The sequence below is a fragment of the Amblyomma maculatum genome, chromosome 9, assembly GCF_055883805.1.
Source record: "Amblyomma maculatum isolate TAMU_Amacu chromosome 9, ASM5588380v1, whole genome shotgun sequence".
Classification (NCBI taxonomy): Eukaryota; Metazoa; Arthropoda; class Arachnida; order Ixodida; family Ixodidae; genus Amblyomma; species Amblyomma maculatum.
Genome location: NC_139352.1, coordinates 18,796,593 through 18,808,639, shown reverse-complemented (window position 1 = coordinate 18,808,639; position 12,047 = coordinate 18,796,593). Strand labels below are relative to the sequence as shown.

Below are 12,047 nucleotides of genomic sequence, written 5' to 3'. Positions count from 1 at the left end.
TCTGTCGAAACCATGTTATTGTTGTGGCTGTAGGAAGAAGGAAAAGAAAATGCATGGGCCTGCTACTGGCTCTGTGGCTAAGCCACCTTCGCTGCCTCGTGCGGGTAGAAGAGAAAATAGAAAAGAAAGACAAGGAAAAGATGCGCGCCGCAACAGCCGTCGGCCACCACCGAAGCTGTGGCGGGTGCAATGGGCGGCCTACAACAGATACAATTCGGACGGCAGGCTAGCCCCCGCCACAAGCGGCAGTGACCTATCTGTCCCAGCCCCACCAGGCCTAGGATCAGCCACCCTTTACCCCCTTCCTCCCTCCTAGAAACCATGGAATGGTGAACACCTATCCCTAAGTCAAATTCACGTTTTCTTATTTTTCTTTTATGTTAGCTTTAGGGAAAGGAAAGCGCTGTAAAGATTCGGATGGACAGCATGGCATGGTGGACGCGTGCACTTAATATTGGTCAAGGTCACACCAACTTTCTGAAAGTCAATATCTAATCAGGTCAAGGTCGCCTTTCCATTTCTTCTTTAAATTAGGTTTTGGGGAAAGGAACGCGCTGTATACTTTTGGGTGGATACCTACGCTTTATCAGGTCAAGGTCACACCACTTTTTGAAGGTCAAGAAGACAGTTTTGGTGAACGGACGGCGCAGTATACTCATAGCCCCCACGCTGACATTGTATGAAATTGCATGAAGCAGCCCACCGCTCCTTCGCTTGAAGTTCAAATCTGACCTGCTGAATACCCTTGGCTACAGCTAGGCTTCCGCTTTTAAAAACGAGTGTCATAAACAGCAGGAAATCGGGTAACAAAGAGCTCGGGGTGGTGAGGTGGGAGGTGGTGAAGGGTGGCTGTTCCTGGCCCTACGGGGGGACGGTAGGTCGACGCCGCTTGCCGCAGAAGCTAGCCAGCCACTAAAATTTATCTGTTGTAGGCCGTCATTGCACCCGCCACCGCTTCGGTGGTGAACGACGGCTGTTGCGGCGCGCGTCTTTCTCTCCCTCTTCTTTTTCTTTCTTCTCTACTTTCTCTCTTCCGTCCGCACGAGGCAGCGGAGGTGGCTTAGCTACAGAGCCAGTAGCAGGCCAATGCATTGTCTTTTTCTTCTTCCTACAGCCATAACAACAAAGGGCTCGGTGTATTGACTCATTGTTTGATATTATTGCCTCTGTGATTCTCTCATGTTTCTTTTTTTTTTTATTGCGTCTCGTCCAAGGTCCCGGACCATTTAATGTCTGCCTGGCAGAAGACGGGCCAGAATGCATTCCTATTGACGTCCCTGAAAATGACACATTTTACCGCAGCCGCTATGTCACGAAACTACCAATACTCCGTTCCTTGTACTGCGAGAAATGCGAGCATGGTAAGTAATACATCAGTGAAGAACTGAACTGTGTCTTTCCTAATAATAAAAGTCGCATTATTCAGAAACTATGTAAGTGGTTTACAAGAAGGGAGGAAGACGGGAGTAAAAGCAGAAAGAGAGATCAGGTGCCGTAATGGAGGGCTATGGAATAATTTTGGCCACCTGGGGACCGCTATTAATAACCAGCCGACGCAGGAGAGGTGGGAGGCAGCTCTGACCAGCTCGGACGCAAGGAGTCAAAAAGAACTCGTCGAAAGAGTGCGGACAGCAAGCAGCCTATGCCAATGGGGTTCCGGACTGAGGACTCCAACCGCCGCAGCAGCTTTCTAAACATTTCGATTAAACTATTTTTACCACCACTCTTTAACGTGAGAAATCGCTCAGCACACGGAGGCCTCTCCGTTTCGTTTCCACCGAAATGCAGCCGCCGGCAGTTGGGATCGAGCCCGCGTGCTTCAGCACTGTACTCGAGCATTTCAACCACTGAGCCACCGCGGCATGGCCGAAACTAGATCCATTATTCATTTTCCTTGCTTTTTACAAATTCGCTGTCATTAAATTAGTCAACGAATGTATTTAGAAGGATTACACGCTTTTTACCAAAATCTTGCACATTCTTGCAGACAGAAATAGCGGCAGCTTGGTTGTAGATTTTACCCTGGCACATTTATTTGCGCGTCTTGATATTCTCAGCCTATGCGATATGCCCAAATTACGCTTCCAAAAAACATACTGCCAGGACGGAATTCACTTAGAAAAGTTTGGCTTTCCTTCCTTTATGACGAAATGAAAGAATACCCTTTCAGTCATTGCGGTTCTCGGCTCGAAATTGAACTTGACCTTGCAGCCATCTCGCAATCTACAAAGCCTAATGAGTTCTAAATGTTCGTTTCTAATCATCTGTAGACTAAAATCGACTCATGCATTTCTCTACGATGCCACCTGACCTCAATGGTTTCGCGTTTGCATGAATTCGACAGCTTGGATCAACCAGTCTGATATTTTCGCTGTCTCTGAGGGGCTACGCCTGAAGTATAAAACAAGCCCATCTATTATCCCAGCTCCTTGGCTGCAAAACGTTAGATCTTCCTTTCTGGAGCATTTCCTGTCGAATTTTAAACTAAAGAGAACGTTAATTCAGTAAGTTTGAAAGAGGAATACGCTAAGGATTCAACTTAAAAACCAGCCGGAAAGACGTAACAAACAGAACTAGAAGCAAACAGGACAGATGTTGAGCGGCACGTTTGCAATCACGATGACCACGGCGTCACGGACACCCTTCCGGTAGCTTGCTAACGTCGTCTGCTCGTGTGCTGCAAGCTTAGCGACATCGACTTTCGTCGTCAACCGAGATAATCACGACGTCTGTGAACTGAAGGTGCTCGTCGACGCCTGGGTGCGAAAGACGCAAGAGCGGTCCCGATTCGATATCGCGCACTTCTACTACAGTGTGCCGTGCATAGGCAGTTTCCCTTAGAAAGAGATGGCGTCGTTTGCAATGACTGCCACCAGTCGCCAATTGAGGGCGCTGCACACAGTAGGTGTGCTGAGGCATTCATTATTGCAAGCCAGCACACATTTGTTATAAAAAGTTTAATATTTGATTTTTATATTTTTTTCGCGCCTAAAAATGAGAAATTGATGATTTCTCGCTATAAAAAGGAAACGGCAATATCAGCCTCGGCCTTCAGCAGATGGCCTCGTTTAGCAGACGATATGCAGCTGGCGTTTCCTTGTGAATCAGTGCGGTTCTCTGGCGCGTGTCTTATGTAATGTGTGTTTATTTGTGGCAGTGATTACTCATCAAATGCTGCATCGGAAGAATATCCCGGTAAAGTGAATTTGCAAAGATCGGGCATGCTTTGCATAAATGTGCGAAAGTGGTTCTTTTCATGCAGCGGAATTGTTTAATTTTACATATTTCCGGTTGACGCTGCGCGACTTCAGATTGGGTAAAATCATTAGGCGGGCAGGTCGAGACGCACAAGTGACAAAGGAGTCCTTCGCGATTCAATTGAGAGCGCCTCGGCCCACTTGCTGCGCTGCTGAACTGCTTGCGCGAGCCGCATGTGCCGTTCTGCTTTCTTGGTGTTCTGCGCTGTCGATTCTAACTCGGACGATGCATACACATGAGATACAACACGCGTGCACATTACAGTTTGGCACTTGGCAAACGATGTGCGAGAGAACTTCAAGAAACACAATGCTACTTTGTGTTACCTTAATTCTTAAGAAACCCGTAGGAGTAATTCGTGCTCATCTCTGGAATCCAGTCCTAACTTTGTAGCCATCTCTTGCAATGATCAATCCGTACTCACGGCGATTATATATGCATTCCATACGTTCTGCACCACAAGGGTTCCCTCTCGCCGACCATTGTTTAAGCGGTTGAACTAACTGAAAACTATGACACCATGTTTCCACGCGTGCAACTCGCACGCTCGTCAGCCAAAATCCGCGCCGGATCGTTGTTGGCTGTCGTGCCAACTTGGCGAACAGACCAACCGCCGCCGTTTAAACTAAAGACGGTATGAATGCTACAGACGCGGGAAAAATTCGGGCAGTTTCCAAGGATGAGGTTTTTTAGAATGCCACGGTCGACAGCAGTGCAAGCTAACTTGAGCTTAATGGGGCATTAATATGAAGATATGTGCTTCCCCGAGGCGGAAGTTGGTGTCGGCAGCAGCCTGACCATCTGCATGCACATGCTCGCGAACAACCCTTTCGGGCAGAATCCTAGAGGTCAAGAAACTGCAAAAGCCGGCAGCCGAGGCAGTCTCGAGCCAAAGCGCAGCCTGTTGAAAGCCATGCAAGCAGACAACGCAGACCACAACTAGAAGGGCAGTACAGATGAATATATGGGCGGTGTGGGAGGGAGAAAAACCATACTGATTATTAAAGCGGGTGCGGCAACCGGAAGTCTCCGAATTGAACATCAGCTGATATGACTTTGACAGATTTTCTCTTCATGGGCTCCAAGATTACTTCGGAAGGAGATTGCAGCCATGAAATTAGGAGACGCCTGCTTCTGGGAAAGAGAGCAATGGTTAGCCTTGACCACCTAGTAAAGAGCAGAGACATTAGTCTGTCAACCAAGGTCCGTACAACTCGTGCTATGGTCTTTCCAGTTGTGATGTATGGATGCGAGAGTTGGACTGTGAAAAAGGCTGACCGCCGAAGAATTGACGCGTTTGAATTGTGGTGCTGGCGGAGAATCTTGAGAGTTCCTTGGACTGCCAGAAGATCAAATCAGTCGATATTGTCGACCATAAACCCTGACTGCTCATTGGAGGGTCAAATTCTAAAGTTAAAGCTCGGCTACTTTGGTATCTGATGAGAAAAGAGGAGTCGCTGGAGAAAGATTTGATGTTGGGAAAGGTTGAGGGTCACTAGAGAAGGGGCAGGCAGCGAACACGATGGTTAGATGGCATCCTCGAGGAACTGCAGATGAAGTTATGTGATGTTAGGAAGATAGTGAGAGACCGGAAAGCATGGCGTGACATGGTCCATAAGGTCACCAAGAGTCGGACACGACTGAACGACTGAACTGAACTGATATGACTTTTCATGGGCGGGCACTGTTCTCGAGCTGTATACTTTGTTTTGTCGCGACAGCTGCACTCTCTACCTCTGAGCATTTCGACGGCATTTCGACGGCATTTCCACGGTGCCTGAAAGAGCGCGAGCTCAGGCCTCTCCTTTCATGAGGGAGGTAGACATTAGAATCAGCCTGCCGTAAAATTTGAATTTACGTTACCCCTTTGACGTTACCCTTTTGACACCCAGTTACGTTGATAGGCTATGGTAAAGAGTAGACGCTATCGCGTAATACCCTTAAAGGCGGAGCTTAAGTAGGAACCGTAATTTTGTAGCGAAAAGTACACTACGCTACCCTTGAGCATTTTGCCGGTGCCTGAAAGAGCATCCTGTTTCTTGGGAACCGGTTTCGCCAACCTGGGCCTCTAATTTTATGCAGGAGGGTGACATTAGAATCAGCCTGCCGTAAAATTTGAATTTACGTTACCCTTTTGACACCCAGTTACGTTGATAGGCTATGGTAAAGAGTAGCTTACGCTATCGCGTAATACCCTTAAAGGCGGAGCTTAAGTGGGAAAAGTAATTTTGTAGCGAAACGTACGCTGCGCTACCCTTGAGCATTTTGCCGGTGCCTGAAAGAGCGTCCTGTTTCTTAGGAATTGGTTTCGCCAACCTGGGCCTCTAATTTTATGCAGGAGGGTGACATTAGAATCAGCCTGCCGTAAAATTTGAATTTACGTTACCCTTTTGACACCCAGTTACGTTGATAGGCTATGGTAAAGAGTAGCTTACGCTATCGCGTAATACCCTTAAAGGCGGAGCTTAAGTGGGAACCGTAATTTTGTAGCGAAAAGTACACTACGTTACCCTTGAGCATTTTGCCGGTGCCTGAAAGAGCGTCCTGTTTCTTAGGAACCGGTTTCGCCAACCTGGGCCTCTAATTTTATGCAGGAGGGTGACATTAGAATCAGCCTGCCGTAAAATTTGAATTTACGTTACCCTTTTGACACCCAGTTACGTTGATAGGCTATGGTAAAGAGTAGCTTACGCTATCGCGTAATACCCTTAAAGGCGGAGCTTAAGTGGGAAAAGTAATTTTGTAGCGAAACGTACGCTGCGCTACCCTTGAGCATTTTGCCGGTGCCTGAAAGAGCGTCCTGTTTCTTAGGAATTGGTTTCGCCAACCTGGGCCTCTAATTTTATGCAGGAGGGTGACATTAGAATCAGCCTGCCGTAAAATTTGAATTTACGTTACCCTTTTGACACCCAGTTACGTTGATAGGCTATGGTAAAGAGTAGCTTACGCTATCGCGTAATACCCTTAAAGGCGGAGCTTAAGTGGGAACCGTAATTTTGTAGCGAAAAGTACACTACGTTACCCTTGAGCATTTTGCCGGTGCCTGAAAGAGCGTCCTGTTTCTTAGGAACCGGTTTCGCCAACCTGGGCCTCTAATTTTATGCAGGAGGGTGACATTAGAATCAGCCTGCCGTAAAATTTGAATTTACGTTACCCTTTTGACACCCAGTTACGTTGATAGGCTATGGTAAAGAGTAGCTTACGCTATCGCGTAATACCCTTAAAGGCGGAGCTTAAGTGGGAACCGTAATTTTGTAGCGAAAAGTACACTACGTTACCCTTGAGCATTTTGCCGGTGCCTGAAAGAGCGTCCTGTTTCTTAGGAATTGGTTTCGCCAACCTGGGCCTCTAATTTTATGCAGGAGGGTGACATTAGAATCAGCCTGCCGTAAAATTTGAATTTACGTTACCCTTTTGACACCCAGTTACGTTGATAGGCTATGGTAAAGAGTAGCTTACGCTATCGCGTAATACCCTTAAAGGCGGAGCTTAAGTGGGAACCGTAATTTTGTAGCAAAAAGTGCACTACGTTACCCTTGAGCATTTTGCCGGTGCCTGAAAGAGCGTCCTGTTTCTTAGGAACCGGTTTCGCCAACCTGGGCCTCTAATTTTATGCAGGAGGGTGACATTAGAATCAGCCTGCCGTAAAATTTGAATTTACGTTACCCTTTTGACACCCAGTTACGTTGATAGGCTATGGTAAAGAGTAGCTTACGCTATCGCGTAATACCCTTAAAGGCGGAGCTTAAGTGGGAAAAGTAATTTTGTAGCGAAACGTACGCTGCGCTACCCTTGAGCATTTTGCCGGTGCCTGAAAGAGCGTCCTGTTTCTTAGGAACCGGTTTCGCCAACCTGGGCCTCTAATTTTATGCAGGAGGGTGACATTAGAATCAGCCTGCCGTAAAATTTGAATTTACGTTACCCTTTTGACACCCAGTTACGTTGATAGGCTATGGTAAAGAGTAGCTTACGCTATCGCGTAATACCCTTAAAGGCGGAGCTTAAGTGGGAAAAGTAATTTTGTAGCGAAAAGTACACTACGTTACCCTTGAGCATTTTGCCGGTGCCTGAAAGAGCGTCCTGTTTCTTAGGAACCGGTTTCGCCAACGTGGGCCTCTAATTTTATGCAGGAGGGTGACATTAGAATCAGCCTGCCGTAAAATTTGAATTTACGTTACCCTTTTGATACCCAGTTACGTTGATAGGCTATGGTAAAGAGTAGCTTACGCTATCGCGTAATACCCTTAAAGGCGGAGCTTAAGTGGGAAAAGTAATTTTGTAGCGAAAAGTACGCTACGCTACCCTTGAGCATTTTGCCGGTGCCTGAAAGAGCGTCCTGTTTCTTAGGAATTGGTTTCGCCAACCTGGGTCTCTAATTTTATGCAGGAGGGTGACATTAGAATCAGCCTGCCGTAAAATTTGAATTTACGTTACCTTTTTGACACCCAGTTACGTTGATAGGCTATGGTAAAGAGTAGCTTACGCTATCGCGTAAAACCCTTAAAGGCGGAGCTTAAGTGGGAACCGTAATTTTGTAGCGAAAAGTACACTACGTTACCCTTGAGCATTTTGCCGGTGCCTGAAAGAGCGTCCTGTTTCTTAGGAATTGGTTTCGCCAACCTGGGTCTCTAATTTTATGCAGGAGGGTGACATTAGAATCAGCCTGCCGTAAAATTTGAATTTACGTTACCCTTTTGACACCCAGTTACGTTGATAGGCTATGGTAAAGAGTAGCTTACGCTATCGCGTAAAACCCTTAAAGGCGGAGCTTAAGTGGGAAAAGTAATTTTGTAGCGAAAAGTACGCTGCGCTACCCTTGAGCATTTTGCCGGTGCCTGAAAGAGCGTCCTGTTTCTTAGGAATTGGTTTCGCCAACCTGGGTCTCTAATTTTATGCAGGAGGGTGACATTAGAATCAGCCTGCCGTAAAATTTGAATTTACGTTACCCTTTTGACACCCAGTTACGTTGATAGGCTATGGTAAAGAGTAGCTTACGCTATCGCGTAAAACCCTTAAAGGCGGAGCTTAAGTGGGAACCGTAATTTTGTAGCGAAAAGTACACTACGTTACCCTTGAGCATTTTGCCGGTGCCTGAAAGAGCGTCCTGTTTCTTAGGAATTGGTTTCGCCAACCTGGGTCTCTAATTTTATGCAGGAGGGTGACATTAGAATCAGCCTGCCGTAAAATTTGAATTTACGTTACCCTTTTGACACCCAGTTACGTTGATAGGCTATGGTAAAGAGTAGCTTACGCTATCGCGTAAAACCCTTAAAGGCGGAGCTTAAGTGGGAAAAGTAATTTTGTAGCGAAAAGTACGCTGCGCTACCCTTGAGCATTTTGCCGGTGCCTGAAAGAGCGTCCTGTTTCTTAGGAATTGGTTTCGCCAACCTGGGTCTCTAATTTTATGCAGGAGGGTGACATTAGAATCAGCCTGCCGTAAAATTTGAATTTACGTTACCCTTTTGACACCCAGTTACGTTGATAGGCTATGGTAAAGAGTAGCTTACGCTATCGCGTAAAACCCTTAAAGGCGGAGCTTAAGTGGGAACCGTAATTTTGTAGCGAAAAGTACACTACGTTACCCTTGAGCATTTTGCCGGTGCCTGAAAGAGCGTCCTGTTTCTTAGGAATTGGTTTCGCCAACCTGGGTCTCTAATTTTATGCAGGAGGGTGACATTAGAATCAGCCTGCCGTAAAATTTGAATTTACGTTACCCTTTTGACACCCAGTTACGTTGATAGGCTATGGTAAAGAGTAGCTTACGCTATCGCGTAAAACCCTTAAAGGCGGAGCTTAAGTGGGAAAAGTAATTTTGTAGCGAAAAGTACGCTGCGCTACCCTTGAGCATTTTGCCGGTGCCTGAAAGAGCGTCCTGTTTCTTAGGAATTGGTTTCGCCAACCTGGGTCTCTAATTTTATGCAGGAGGGTGACATTAGAATCAGCCTGCCGTAAAATTTGAATTTACGTTACCCTTTTGACACCCAGTTACGTTGATAGGCTATGGTAAAGAGTAGCTTACGCTATCGCGTAAAACCCTTAAAGGCGGAGCTTAAGTGGGAAAAGTAATTTTGTAGCGAAAAGTATGCTGCGCTACCCTTGAGCATTTTGCCGGTGCCTGAAAGAGCGTCCTGTTTCTTAGGAATTGGTTTCGCCAACCTGGGTCTCTAATTTTATGCAGGAGGGTGACATTAGAATCAGCCTGCCGTAAAATTTGAATTTACGTTACCCTTTTGACACCCAGTTACGTTGATAGGCTATGGTAAAGAGTAGCTTACGCTATCGCGTAAAACCCTTAAAGGCGGAGCTTAAGTGGGAACCGTAATTTTGTAGCGAAAAGTACACTACGTTACCCTTGAGCATTTTGCCGGTGCCTGAAAGAGCGTCCTGTTTCTTAGGAATTGGTTTCGCCAACCTGGGTCTCTAATTTTATGCAGGAGGGTGACATTAGAATCAGCCTGCCGTAAAATTTGAATTTACGTTACCCTTTTGACACCCAGTTACGTTGATAGGCTATGGTAAAGAGTAGCTTACGCTATCGCGTAAAACCCTTAAAGGCGGAGCTTAAGTGGGAAAAGTAATTTTGTAGCGAAAAGTACGCTGCGCTACCCTTGAGCATTTTGCCGGTGCCTGAAAGAGCGTCCTGTTTCTTAGGAATTGGTTTCGCCAACCTGGGTCTCTAATTTTATGCAGGAGGGTGACATTAGAATCAGCCTGCCGTAAAATTTGAATTTACGTTACCCTTTTGACACCCAGTTACGTTGATAGGCTATGGTAAAGAGTAGCTTACGCTATCGCGTAAAACCCTTAAAGGCGGAGCTTAAGTGGGAAAAGTAATTTTGTAGCGAAAAGTATGCTGCGCTACCCTTGAGCATTTTGCCGGTGCCTGAAAGAGCGTCCTGTTTCTTAGGAATTGGTTTCGCCAACCTGGGTCTCTAATTTTATGCAGGAGGGTGACATTAGAATCAGCCTGCCGTAAAATTTGAATTTACGTCACCCTTTTGACACCCAGTTACGTTGATAGGCTATGGTAAAGAGTAGCTTACGCTATCGCGTAATACCCTTAAAGGCGGAGCTTAAGTGGGAAAAGTAATTTTGTAGCGAAACGTACGCTGCGCTACCCTTGAGCATTTTGCCGGTGCCTGAAAGAGCGTCCTGTTTCTTAGAAACCGGTTTCGTCAACCTGGGCCTCTAATTTTATGCAGGAGGGTGACATTAGAATCAGCCTGCCGTAAAATTTCAATTCGCGTTACCCCTGTGTCATGCAGGCACGTTCATAACAGGCATGAAAGTGGGTTCTGCTTAGAACGTGATACGTTCAACGGAACGCTGGCTGTGTTCCACGCAACGCTCGGTCGCTCGTGGCCAAAGGTCTCGCTCGCGTATTTGGGTTTGCTCGGTACGGTGGCTCCGCAAGGGACAAAACGACAGAAGAGACGAAGAAAGCGGGCTGTTCCGGCTAGTATCTACCACCCCCAGGAGCCGAGCAGCCTAGCGATTAGCGGCGCATGCTTTTTCAATGGGCGTCATGTTAGACGCGGCACTAGCTTGAGAGAGCCTATAATACTACTACTACTACTACTACTACTACTACTACTACTACTACTACTACTACTACTACTACTACTACTACTACTACTACTACTACTACTACTACTACTAAATAATAATAATACACAAAGTAATATTTCTCTGCTAATGATTATTATTAATAATATTATTATTAGTAGTAGTAGTAGTATAGAGGAAGACTCGTTTCACGAAGTTGGCACTCAATTGTCTGTAGGTAACGGCCGAATTAACTGGCTAAATATTATTTTCACAGTTTTAATTAATAATAATAATAATTGGTTCACAGGAAGGGAAAGGTGCAGTATCTGTCACACTTGTGTCTGTGGACACCTGAACGACTCCGTAGCCCTCCACTACGGCTCCTCTTTCTCTTTCCACGTTAACTCCCACCTTCATTCCTTCCTGTACGGCGCGGTTCAGGTGTCCACAGACACAAGTGTGACAGATACTGCGCCTTTCCCTTTCTGTGAATCAATTACTATTATTATTAATAATTAAAACTGGGAAGATAATATTTAGCCAGTTAATTCGCCCGTTACATACAGACAATTCAGCGCCAACTTCGTGAAACGAGTCTTCCTCTATACTACTACTACTACTACTACTACTACTACTACTACTACTACTACTACTACTACTAATAATAATAATAATAATAATAATAATAATAATAATAATAATAATAATAACAATAACAATAATAATAATATTAATAATAATAACAGTAATATAGGCTTTCTCAAGCTAGTGCCGCGTCCAGCAGCACGCCCATTGAAAAAGCATGCGCCGCTAATCGCTAGGCTGCTCGGCTCCTGGGGGCGGTAGATGCTAGTCGGAACAGCCCGCTTTGTTCGTTTCTTCTATCGTTTTGTCCCTTGCGGAGCCACGGTACCGAGCAAACCCAAATACGCGTCTCGCTCCACATTGGGTTCAACAGCGTCGAACCCCTCTGATTTTTTTCGGCGTCTTAAAATGTTGAGTTGCAGTGAGAGAGGAGGAGGGCCATTTTCAATCGTTGATATCGTCGGTGTTAAAGAAGCTATTTTTAATATTTTTGCGGTGAAGGGACTAGTGAGAGAACACCTATCTTTCGTCCGATTTGCTTAACCTCATTTTCGGCGCTTCACTGTCATGCAGTAATAACGCTTATTTTTGCTAACCACGTACCACTATAGATTGTTACCATATTACCCGCCTCTCCCACTTTTGTTTTCCGCATA

The 12,047-nt window shown here is 45.8% G+C and overlaps 1 protein-coding gene across 1 annotated transcript in view; it reads left to right on the top strand.

The window, feature by feature from the left end:
- Positions 1 to 12,047, top strand: part of LOC146178497 (salivary peroxidase/catechol oxidase-like) — a 60,006-nt gene that overhangs the window by 14,376 nt on the left and 33,583 nt on the right. The window contains exon 6 of the mRNA XM_084579770.1: positions 1,215 to 1,361. Coding sequence (XP_084435896.1) covers positions 1,215 to 1,361 — 147 coding nt within the window. The remainder of the gene's footprint in view (positions 1 to 1,214; positions 1,362 to 12,047) is intronic.